The following is a 13,429-nucleotide window of genomic DNA, read 5'->3' on the forward strand; positions in this document are numbered from 1 at the left end:
TTGTAGAAATTGTAGTCAGGTTGCATCTTATGATTGGCCACAGCTATGCTTTAGTTCACTTCAAAAACTAAGCAAGGAAATACAGCTTTAAAACAATATGATCTGTTTCATGTCTCATTGACATTACAAAGGTGAAGTGTCCAATTTCTACCAGAATGCCATTTACTTGTAAATTTAATCCAGTCCATCTGAAGGTGTTGTCAGTGACCCAAGCAGAGAGTTTGAAGAATGAATATCTACACTTCTCATGCTAAAATAAGTGCAGCTTTTTTCTAAGTATACACCTACAAAGAATCTTTAAACTTTTTTCTACTTCAGAATTACTATATAATTGCAAGTTATTGTTGATTTGCTTTCAAAGTATTTTCTTTTGACAGGGCAACACTTGCAACATGGTTTGATCATATTTGCACATGACCAATATTTAGTAAATAGTAAAATTTCTGTAACTTGGAATGTAGTTAAGTGGTGTCAGCGAGATTGTTTGTTTGAACTCCACCAAATGGTTTTTAACCTGAACTGAAGAGAAATTTGGTTCCAGAAAATTCTCTGGCATGAGGGCAGTTCAATAAGTCTTTGCATGGCTGCTGGTGACATGTTTCAGCAGGCATTTGAACCTAGTGCATTTTGCCACTTCAAAGTTTAATGTACATGGAAACTGTCTCAGATAACATAGAAAAGATGTTTCCACTTTCTGATTTTGTTGGGAGTGAGCCCAAGCCAAGAAGAAGAACTCATTTGTTGCTTTTAAGTATTTCAAAATGTGTCATTGCTTCAACTGATTTTTTTCAAAAAGTTGGAACACATAATGTTTTAGTTCCTGTAAAAAGAATGCTTTAGTTTCAGAAGATTTGCTTGTCAAATTCACGAACAGAGTATATTTTATGAAGCTCAATATAGAAGCTTATTCGTAATGTTATTATATGAATATTTCAGAGGCCTGCACTAATGATTTGGAGAGATAAATTACGAGCTGGGGATTTTAAATTTAATTACTTACATAAGTTTGAAATAAAATGCTAATAATTTTAACACAAAACAATTGGGTTATCATAAAATGCCTTCTGGTCTACCAGTTTCCTCTAGTGAAGGAATCTGGCTCATATGTGACTCCAGACCATTGTACAAGGTTGACAATAACTGTTGTCTGAAATAGCCTAACAAGTCACTCAGTTACATCAAATCACTAAAATAAGGCATAAGAATTATGATTGAACTCATCACTACTTCAGTGTGGGCATCAGCAACTGGCCCGATCTACAGTGGAAAATTCCTCTTAACATTAGGGGACCTGTGCCAAAATTTGGAGAGCCATCCAAAAACAAGTCAAGCAACAGCCAGACATAACTATACTCACTGAATCATACTTTTCAGCCAATGTCCTGGAATCCTCCACCATTCTCTCAGTATATCCAAACACACCAGGGGAACACACCCACCTGAAGTGGTGGCACAGTGATGTACTGTAAAAATGGAGGAAACCTGAATGCTGAACAGACACCATGAGGTCTCATGGCATCAGGTCAAAGGTTTTTGCTGCTTTTTTTCACTTACCACAATGCAATCCCATGACCACCACCACTACCGATGATTCATTGCTTGCATTGACTTGGATAAAGCATCAAGGGTACAAGGAGCACAGAATATAATCTGGACCAGGAACATCAATGACTGTCATGAAGAATAGCTTAGCAGCACTACCATTTGCTGAACTGGCCACGTTTTGGAGAACATAGCTGCCAGCCTGGACCTGTACGAGAAAGCAAGAAGAGGAAAGAACCAACTTGGCCTAGTCCTCTCAAATTTCTGTTTTGCAGATCATTAACCCACGTCAGTGTTGGTTGAAGAGACCACTGCATAGTCCTTGTGGAAATTAAGTTCTGTCTTCAAGTCCAGAGCTCTCAGTTCAGCTTTTTTCTTCCACCATTGCCATTAAACCAAGGGATCAACCATGATTAAATGAGAAATGAAGAAGATCATGCTGGAGTTAGCACCAGGCATATATAAGGAAAGAGTAGCAACTTGGTGAACCAAAGGATTACATGCATACTAAACCACAAAAGCTAAATTGCCACAACCAGTGGATCAGATCAAAGCATTGCAGTCTACCACTTTTAATCATGAATCGTGTGGGCAATTAAACAATTAACAGGGAGGGGGAGATTATGTAAATATCCCCATCTTAATTGATATTGGGGGTTCATGTATCAGCCCACAAGATTAAGCTGAAATGTTTACAGTTACCTTCAACTGGAAGTACTGAGTGGTTAATCCATCTCAGCCTCCTCCTAAAATCCCCAGCATCACAAATATCAATATTCTGTTAATTCAATTCATATGACATCAAAACATGGCTGCAGGATTAGTACTGAAGACTCCAGGACTGGCTACACTTCTGGCTACTACCCAACAGTATAGATATTTGACTAGCTATGTCCTTTCCACCAAAAAGAGGACATGTCGGTCTAGCAAGAGTGACTGATCTTGATATCAGGGCAGCGTTTGACTGAGAACGACATCAAGGAGCCCTGAGAAAACTAAAGGTAGTGTATACCAGGGAACACTACCAACTGATGGATTCATACTTGGCACAAAGGATGATAATTGTGCTTATTGGAGGTTAATGATCTCAGCATCAGGATATCAAGATGAGTTCCTTAGTGTCTTCAGTTACTTTGTCAATGACCTTCTCTCTGCAGTAGGTCTTTTAACCCTTCAAGTCTTCTCATTTATTTGATAAGATCTAATCGTGACACTAATTTCATGTCTATCCATGTAATGGTGGCATATTGGTAAACCCACTGGACCTGTAGTCTACAGTCCCAAACTAACGGTCTGGAGACTCTGGTCCATTTTACCACCACAGCAACAGCTGGAATTTAAATTTGATTACTAAACTAAAATAATAAATTTTGAGTTGAAAGATAGTCATTGATTCTTAATTACCATAAAAAATCTCTGATTCTCTGACCTTTGGGAGAGGAAATATACTGACCTTATCTAGTCTGGTCTACATGTGACTCATAACTGTATGCATGTGTCTTAGGTGTCCTCTGAAATAATCTAGCAAGCCACTTATTTCAAGAGTAATTTGAGGTGACTTGACAACGATGCTGACATCCCTTGAAAGAATATCTTAAAAATTGTTGAAATAGAGGAAATTTTCAGACTTTTCACAACCTTGATGTATTTGACACCAAATTCAGCTACATTTTTTTTCCTATATTCATTCGCGAGATGAGAGTGTCACTATTAGGCTGCATTTATTGCCCATCCATAATTGCCCAGAGGCCAGTTGAGAGTCATTCACATGGTTGTGGGTCTGCAGTCACATGTAGGTCAGGCTAGCCAAGGATGGCAGTTTCCTTCCGTAAAGGACATTAGTGAACCAGATGGGGTTTTTCGACAATCGGCAACTGATTCATGGTTGTCACTGGATTCCTAATTCTAGATTTTTTTTATTGAATTCAAATTCCACCGTCTGCCATGGTGAGATTCAAACCCAGAGCGTTACCTGGGTCACTGGATTAACAGTCCAGTCATAATACCACTAGGCCATTGCCTCCCCATGTTCGCACCATTTAAAATAAAACACTAAAAATAAAACCTTAAATTCTCAGGCTTTGCTCCTGTGCTGCTGAACCCCAATCCTGCTTTTTTTTTAACCTCTTGACTTAACGGTTCCAATGCATTCCTGGCCGATCTTGCGTATTCTGCCATTTATAAAATTGAGGTTATCCAAAATACTGCCCATATCCTCATTCACACCAAATTCCATTCCCTCACCACTCCAGTGTTCTGTAATCCACACTGGCACCCAGTTAATCAATGCCTCTATTTTGGAAATCTCATCCTTGTTCTAAAATTCCTTCGTTCCTTAATCAGATCAGAGGCAGGAAAGCATTGAAATGCCCACCTGGCACTTTCCTGCCCAATTAAAGGCCTCCAAACTTGCCATTGTAAACACCTTGGTCAGATCGGTCTTTGACAACCAAGAATAAAAGCAAGTTAATGCAACATTTTATGCAATGTAACATACATAATTGGTCCATGTGGATGAGTAGCAGCATTTCTGGAACTCCTTGGAACAAGCCCAAATTTGGTATGATAGTTAACACTTTTAACTAGGAATCAAAAGCTCGTTTTACCTCTGCATTTCCATTGATGTCAGTGTACATTATCAAATCTACCTCCTTCACTTGTGTTGTAAAGCTGATTTATGGAATATGCGTGATTGATCAAAAATAGCAATTCTGGGTTTTTATAAGCTTTTGTTGCAATATGCTTCAATCAACACAGACCTACAAAAAAAAAGCTATCTCGAAAAATGGAAAGAATATCCACGCCCAATTTTACTTCCTTTCATTCACATCGTAGCTAGGAAACTGATCTACATTTTAATTCCCAGCTGAAAACTTGGAACTTTCAGCTTGACTAAATATCTTTTTAGTTTTCTCTTCCAAGGAGCAGAATTGTGCCAGAGGATCACAGCATATATCATTATTGAACTCCAATTAATCAGTCCATCTCAGCCAGAGCATGGTTTAATGGCCATACTTTAATGTAATTAACCCTTTAGGACCTGAGGTGAACTGTTTTGAGGAATTTTCAATATATGTATTACAGCAAGGTTCTTCTGTGGTAAGACAAAAATGTCCTAAAAGATCACACCCTGCCTTAGAGGTGGGTTTGCAGCCATTTTAATAGTGATTGGAGCTCTGTGTTCCCATCAGCTGTGCTAAATGTCCCATACTCCAGCCAGCCCAACAAATTACATGCACCAATTGTTGAGTGAACGCAATCAGTGCAGTTGTACATAGTATAGTTGGAAAGAGACAAATATCTTTGCATTTAGATAAACATGAACATACTATTTACTGGACTAAATTATTCCAACCACAAAAACATGCATGGTCAGTGCTCATTCTTTAGTAAATTGTTTATGCGTATGACATATAACTTGATTGTGCAATTATGTGAGGTATTTACTCTATATAAACTGTTTTGATCAAAATGTAATGAATAGAAGTAGGGCCCAGTTCATCAAAGTAAAAACCTATGATACAAGTAACTGACAACAGTTTTCAATGGAAAAACCTGTTGAAATACTGCTTACGTAAATTGACATTTAGTGTTGTTGTATTTATGTTTTCTGGATGTCTATATAACAAAACTGTGGTTAAATGTTTCTACCAAAACATGAGGGAAAAGTTTCGCAATTGCTTTCTCAGCCTTCTAAGCCTCTGTTTTTTTCTAGTGTACACTCACATATGTTTTGCATTTACTAATCTTGAAAGTATGTCCCTACACAGGACAAAAAACCATGCTTGGGAATAAATGCCTACATGATTTGGAGAGAGAACAATCCCATGGTGAAGTAACATGCCAGCTTCTTTCCTCAGTAAACTTTTAAGATCAGTAAGTGTGATAGCTGCTTGATGTGAGGTTGATGTGCAATTCAGCATATGATGATGTACTGTGCAGGTCAGTGCTACTAACACAACCTGGCTCTGGTAGTAGACATGCTCGCCGAGCCAGTGGATTTGGTTGCAAGAGTTTCATCATCCTGCTAGGTAACATCGTCAATGCGCCTCTGGTGCAGCATTGGTGTTCTGTCCGCTTGTTATTTATATGCCTCAGTTTGTTGGGGTGTTTGGTACCAATTCCAGTTCTGTTTCTCACTGGTTTGTACGCAGGATCTAATTCAGTTCAAGCGATCACTTGTCTCACTACACACAGACAACGAGGGACACGAATTTGACTGGAACAACACATCCATAATTGCACAAGTCAAACAGACACACCAGGGAATTCCTGGAAGTCTGCTATTCTAACTGCAACTCCATCAACAAACACATTGAATTAGACCCTGTTTAATTGTTTATCTCATGGTGAAAAGTCCCCTCGAGAAGACTGACCATTATGTGCACTTTCAGTTTGAGGTTGCGAAGTCTGGGTCTGAAATAAGTTTCTTAATCTTAACGACATTACAAAGGTGTGGGGATAGGTCGGCTAAAGTGGACAGTGAAAAAAGGATTAAAAAAGCAATAGAGAAGCAGTTGGAGTCTTGTGAAGTAATATTTCAGAACCCTCAACAAAGGGGTTTTCCATTCACGTTTCTGAATAAAGAAAGACTGTGCAAAGGGTGAACGATCCATGTATAACGGAGGAAGTTGAGAATGGTATCAAATTAAAAGTCTTGCAATGCCACAATGGGAGAGATAGTAGAAAATAAGAGCTTTGTTTTCTATTCATTTGAGGGACATGGGCCTCACTGGCAGGCCAGCATTTCTTGCACATCCCTAGTTAGGTCATGGAATCCCTACAGTGTGGAAACAGGCCCTTTGGCCCAACAAGTCCACACCAACTCTCGGAGCATCCCATCCAGACCCATCTCCCCCATAACCCACCTAATCTACATGCCCCTGAACACTACAGGCAATTTAGCATGGCCAATCCACCTAGCCTGCACATCTTTGGACTCAGGGAGGAAACCAGAGCATCCAGAGGAAACCCACGCAGAAACAGGGAGAATGTGCAAACTCCACACAGACAATCGTGCAAGGATGGAATCGAACCTAGGTTCCTGGTGCTGTGAGGCAGCAGTGCTAACCACTGTGCCACCATGTGAGCTGCCTTCTTGAACTGCTGCAGTCCACCTGCTGTGGGTTGACCCACAATGCCATTAGGAATGAAATTCTGGGACTTTGACCCAGAGACAGTGAAGGAAGGGTGCTATATTTCCAAGTCAGGATGGTGAGTGGCTTGAAGGGGAACTTGACGATGGTGGTGTTCCCATACGTCTGCTGCCTTTGTACTTCTAAATGGAAGTGGTTGTGGGTTTGGAAAGTGTTGTCTTAGGATCTTTGGTGATTTTCTGCAGTGTATCTTCTAGACAGTACACACTGCTGCTACTGAACATTGGTGGTGGAGGGAGTGGATGCTTGTCGGTTTGTGCCAATCAAGCGGGCTGCTTTGTCCTGGATGGTGTCAAGCTTCTTGAGTGTTGCACTCATCCAGGCAAGTGGGAAGTATTCCATCACACTCCTGACTTGTACCTTGTAGATGGTGAACAGGCTTTGAGGAGTCAGGAGGTGAATTACTCGCCACAGTATTCCTAGCTTCTGACCTGCTGTTGTAGCCACTGTGTTTACGTAGGGAGTCCAGTTGAGTTTCTGGTCAATGATAACCCCCAGGATGTTGATCGTGGGAGATTCAGTGATGGTAACACCAATGAATGTCAAGGGATGGTGGTTAGATTGTTTCTTATTGGATATGGTCATAGCCTGGCATTTGTGAGGTGCGAATGTCACTTGCCGCTTGTCCGCCCAAGCCTGAATATTGTCCCAGATTTTGTTGCATTTGAACAGGGACTGCTTCAATATCTGAGGTGCCGCAAATGGTGCTGAACATTGTGCAATCATCGGCAAACATCCCCACTTCTGACCTTATTGTGGAGGGAAGTCCATTGATGAAGCAGCTGAAGATGGTTGACCCAAGGACATTATCCTGAGAAACTCCTGCAGAGATGTCCTGGAGCTGAGATGATTGGCCTCCAACAACCACGACCATCTTCCTATGTGTCAGGTATGACTCCAACCACCAGAGAGTTTGCCCCGTGATACCCATTGATTCCAGTTTTGCCAGGGCTCTTTGATGCCACACTCAGTCAAATGCAGTCTTGATGTCAAGGGCTGTCACTCACACCTCACCTCTGGAATCAAGCTCTTTTATCCATGTTTGAACCGAAGCTGTAATGAGGTCAGGAGCCAAGTGGCCCTGGCGGAACCCAAACTGGGTGTCACTGAGCAGGTTATTGCTGAGCACGTGCTGCTTGATAGCACTGTTGATGACATCACTTCCATCACTTTACTGAGGATCAAGAGTAGACTGATGGGGTGGTAATTAGCTGGGTTGGGTTTGTCCTGCTTTTTGTGTACACGACATACTTGGGCAATTTTCCACATTGTCAGGTAGATACCAGTGTTGTATCTGTACTTGGCTAGGGGAGTGACAATTTCTGGAGCACAAGTCTTCAGTACTATTGCTGGAATGTTGTCAGGGCCCGTAGCCTTTGCAGTATCCGGTATCTCCAACTGTTTCTTGGTATCACGTGGAGTGAATCAAATTGGCTGAAGACTGGTATCTGTGATGGTAGGGACCACTGGAGGAGACCGAGATGGATCCACTCAGCACTTCTGGCTGAAGATTGCTGCGAATGGTTCAGCCTTATCTTTTGCACTGATGTGCTGGGCTCTTCCAACATTGATGATGGGGACATTTGCAAAGCCTCCTCCTCCAGTGAGTTATTTAATTGTTCACTACCATTCATGACTGGATGTGACAGGACTGCACAGTTTAGATCTGATCCGTTGGTTGTAGGATCACTTAGCTCTGTCTATCACTTGCTGCTTTTGTTCTTTGGTGTGCAAGTAGTCCTGTTTAGTGGCTTCACCAGGTTGACACCTCATCTTCAGGTATGCCTAGTGCTGCTCCTGGCATGACCTCCTGCACTCTCCATTGAACCAGGGTTGATCTCCTGGCTTGATGGTAATGGGTGAGTGGGGGATATGCCGGATCATGAAGTTGCAGATTGTGCTGGAGTACAATTCTGCTAAGAGTAGGCTAACAAGAAATACAAAAACAAGCAGGAAAGCTTGTACATTTATATAAAAAAGGAAGAAGGCACTAAAGTGAATATTGCCCCTTCAAAGGGCGGCACTGGAGAATTAATTTTAGAAAGGAGAAAATTTATTAGGAACCAATCGGGTGCTGCAGGGATCAGTCTGGGGCCTCAGCTGTTTGCGGTCTTTATTAGTGACTTGGTTGAAGGGCTGCATTGTAGCCTAATTTGCTGATTATATGGAATTGCGCAAGAAAGCTAGTTAATGAGAAGAACGTACAGAATCTGCAAAGGCAATGTGAATAGGTTAAGAGACAGCAAAAATTTTGCAGATGGACTGTAATGTGAGACAATATGAGATTATCGATTATGGTAGGAAGAACAGAAAATTGAAGTATTATTTAAATGGAGAGAGACCACAGAATGCTGTAGTTAACAGGGAATTGGATACCCTTGTTCATGAATCACAAAATAGTAGCCTGCGTACAGTGAGGAATTAGGAAGGCAGATAGAATTTTGGCCTCTATTGCAAGGGTTTGCTGTGTAAAAGTTGGGAAGTTTTTCTACAAAAGTGCAGCGTGTTGGTGAGACCTCACTTAAAGTGCTACATCCAGTTGTGGTCTCCGTTTTTACAGAGGGATTTATTTCCATTGGACGCAGTTCAGACCAGGTTCACTCATCTGATTTCTGGCATGAAGGGGTTATCTTATGGGGAAAGGTTGAACCAAAATGAGAGGTTATCCTTTTAAGATGGAGATGAGCAGTTGTAATATTGAAGACAGAGTTAGATAGAATTTTCATCTAAAAAAAGAGTTAAGAATTATTGGGACGCAGGATGGTAGGCAGGAAAATGGAGTTAGGGCATTTTCAAATTAGCCGTGATTTTATTGAGTGTCAGAGCAGGCTCAAGTGCTGAAAGTCTCCTGCTTTTATTTCTCCTGTCCTTAATTCAGTATCTGTGTGTTAGGGAAGGGTGCAAAAATACAGCACAAAAGGAGTGAAAAGGTGCGTAACCAAAAGGAACTGGAAAATTAAAATTCCTTTATAGGTTTTATTTCTAAACTGCAGTAAGTAGTAAGCTAGGAAAGTGTGGGATAAGTAATTAGTTTAGAGCATATCTACTGTCTAAAGGAATGCACAGCAAGTAAAATGATATTACCCGGAACTTTACCATAAATTAACAAAATGTAAAGAGGACTTAATACCTGAAACAGTTTGTACAGTGAAATTAATGGTAAGTTTATGAAAAATATGCCCTGTTTCAGGATGGGATTGAAAATTCTTGTGTTGTTGTGTTAATGGTCGTATTTAGGTTTATTTTAAATGGTGTAAATCGATATTAAAATTAGAACATGGGAATTCAATACGTTTGCATGTAGTTATCAGCAGCTCATATTGTTTATACATTTTTAAAGAACTGAACTCTGATATGTTCAATTAGTAAAATTTTCATCTTGTTGGCATTACATTTTCTAGCTTTGCTAAGATTTCAAAGTATATTTATACATAGAATACTTTATTTGAATTCAGTAAAAAAAAAGACTGCTCAGAGTGCCAGACACAACGCAGTGTGGAGCTGGAAGAACACAGCAAGTCAGGCAGCACCAGAGGAGTAGGAAAGTTGACGTTTTGGGTCAGGACCCTTCTTCAGGACTGAGAAGGAGAAAGGAAGCTGGGAAATAAATAGAAGGAGGAGGGGTGGGACTGAGGAAAAGTAGGTGGGATGGTGATATGTGGATGCTGGTAGGGGGTGGTGGGGATTGGTCAGTGGAAACGGTGGGCAGGGTAGGTGGGAGAGAAGACGGACAGGTTGTGTCAGGTCAAGGAGGCAGGAATGAGAGGGAGGTTTGGATGTGAGATGAGGCCGGGGGTGGGGAGATTTTAAAACTAGTGAATTCTATGTTGAAGCCATCGGGCTGTAGGCTCCCAAGGCGGAATACAAGGTGTTGCTCCTCCAGTTTGCATGTGGTGTCATTGTGGCCCTGGAGGAGGCCCAGGATGGACATGTCACCCAGGGAGTGGGAAGGAGAGTTAAAATGGTTAGCGACCGGAAGGTGTTGTCGATTATTGCATAGAGTGCAAATGCTCAACGAAACGCCTCAATGCTGACATCTGTTTCAAACGCACTGACTCCCATAGCTACCTGGACTACACCTCCTCTCACCCACCCTCCTGCAAGAATCCCAATTTCTCCGCCTCCGCCGCATCTGCTCCCAAGATGGAACGTTTTCACTCCCAGACATCCCAGATGTCCTCCTAATCCAAGGACCTCTGGTGATCAAAAATGGCCTCAACCGCATCTCTTGCATTTCCCACACGTCTGCCCTCAAACGCCTTCCCCCCCCCAAACAAAAATAAAGACAGAGTCCCCGTGGTCATCACATGTCACCCCACCAACCTCCACATCCAGCGTATTATCTTCCGCCACCTACAATCCGATCCCACAACCAAAGAGATATTTCCCTCCCCACCCCTATCTGTCTTTCATAGGGACCACTCACTCCACGAATCCGTCATCCACTCCACACTCCTCACTAACCCCACCACACCCGACACCTTTCCTTGCAACGCAGGAGGTATTACACCTATCGCTACACTTCCACTCTCACCTCAATCCAAGGCCCAAAGCAAACTTTCCATATTTGACAGAGGTTCACCTGTACGTCTCCAACCTGGTCTACCATATCTATTGCTCCCGATGTGGAGCATCTGCACTCCGTACGCGATAATCGACAACCCTTCTGGTTGCTAACCATTTTAACTCCCCCTCCCACTCCGTGGGTGACATGTCCATACTGGGCCTCCTCCAGTGTCACAATGACGCCTCATGCAAACTGGAGGAACAACACCTCATATTCTGCCTTGGGACCCTACAGCCCAATGGCCTGAACATCGAATTCACCCATTTTAAAATCTCCCTACCACCCCCAGCCTCATCCCACATCCCACATCCAAACCTCCCTCTCATCCCCAATTTCTTGACCTGGCACAACTGTCCATCTTCTTCCCCACCTACCTGCCCCACCCATCCCACTGACCAATCCCCATGACCCCCTACCTGCATCCACCTATCACTATCCCACCTACCTTTTCCCAGCCCCACCTATCCTCCCTCTCGCCTCCTTGACTTGACACAACCTGTCCATCTTCTCGCCCACCTATCAGCCCCACCCTTCCCTCTGACCAATTCCCACCAACCCCTACCTGCATACAACTGTCACTATCCCACCTACCTTCCCCAGCCCCACCCCTCCTCTCTCTATTTATTTCCCAGCTCCCTTCCCCCTCCCCATTTCTGAAGAAGGGTCCTGACCCGAAATGTTAATTTTCCTGCTCCTGTGATGCTGCCTTCCTCCAGCTCTACACTGTGTTGCCTTTGAGTCCAGTATCTGCAATTCTTGCTATGTCCACGTTCAGAGCGGCGAACCTTTTCTGACACTTAAGGTAATTGCACATTAAAAATATAATTATCTCTTGCAGCAAGTAACATCTCAAACCGGTAAGGCTCAGTCACCACCTTTCGCCATAGGATCAAGTCACACATTCCCAGCAGACCCATCTACTTTCAGTCCCCTGTCCAGTCCTGTGTCTACATCTTCACCGGGAGGACCTTCTTATACCAGTCTGGCAAATCGATCCACTGGTTTTGGTAAGAACATGACTCATTGTAAACAGCGAGATCGTTCAGTCAACATCTTCTCAGATGAGTAGATCATTGTGTTACGTTAGTATGTGCTTAAGATTGCTAAAACATGCATTTTATGTATGAAGTAAAATTGCAGCTCTGCTCCACTACAATTGTGCTTGGACTCTTATGTATAAGAGAGATGCTGAATATTCTATTCACGTACAGAAGGGGTAAGGTCAATTTCTATTCTTGATTACAAATAACTGATGCATTATGCTGCATATTTGCATATGCTGAATCTGACTCCCATTTCCATTTTAACCTTTAGCCATTTGCAGCTTCGTAATTTACCAAAATCTTTTTCTCCTCTTTGATGTCCTTAATGCTTCCTTGTTATAAGTTTATGCTGTGTTAAGTGTTATGTTACCACTGTAGATTATTATTGCCAATACAATTTAACAATTAGATGAGAGCTTGCTGAATCCCTGTGAGTCAGAGAACTACAACAATAAGAGCTGAATGCCCTACTTGAGTTTTCTATGTTTCTGTAGTTCTTCGGGGGAAAGGGATCAAAACATCGGTGGAGAAAGTAGGAACAAGATACTGAGTTGGATCATCAGCCGGGATCTTGTTGAATGGCAGAGCAGGCTTGAAGGGCCGAATCACCTACTGCTGCTCCTGTTTACTATGTAGAACATCTTTAACATAAGTCTCGTAGCACACTCCCCAGAAGTATTATAAAACAAAGCATGGCATTAAGATGCATTAGGAGATGTGAGTCAATCTTAGTTTTTAAGCAGCCTTTTAAAGGAAGAAAGCAAGAGAGAGAGGAAAGAGGTAGAGGAAACGTATTCCAAAGCTTGGAGCCCGGCCACATAGTGGAGCACTTTTTACATTTTATACTCCTTTTCACCGTCTGTGTCCAGTGTGATGGACCGTTTCCTCACACTTTCTCAATGATGCATACATCTTTCGTTGCTGTGTCTCCACTCTACCATTTCATTGTAAAATATATTTATTTACCCTACTATTCTTAATTCTTTCTTCTTTCATTTCTTTAAAGCGAGGATACACTGGAAGATGGGTGGCAATAGGCTGAAGATAAATACTGGGATTGGATATAGATAGAAGTAAAAAAACAAGAGTTGATAATGGTTAGAATTGAGGTTACAGGAGGG

General features: G+C 42.1%; 1 protein-coding gene across 1 annotated transcript in view; it reads left to right on the forward strand.

Annotated features, from left to right (window-relative positions):
• The window catches only part of arnt2 (aryl-hydrocarbon receptor nuclear translocator 2), a 347,885-nt gene that overhangs the window by 287,886 nt on the left and 46,570 nt on the right, over positions 1 to 13,429 (forward strand). The window contains exon 16 of the mRNA XM_048616062.1: positions 12,104 to 12,272. Within this exon, the coding sequence (XP_048472019.1) occupies positions 12,104 to 12,272 (169 nt within the window). The remainder of the gene's footprint in view (positions 1 to 12,103; positions 12,273 to 13,429) is intronic.

Source organism: Rhincodon typus, chromosome 33 (genome assembly GCF_021869965.1).
Source record: "Rhincodon typus isolate 14 chromosome 33, sRhiTyp1.1, whole genome shotgun sequence".
NCBI classification, from domain to species: Eukaryota; Metazoa; Chordata; class Chondrichthyes; order Orectolobiformes; family Rhincodontidae; genus Rhincodon; species Rhincodon typus.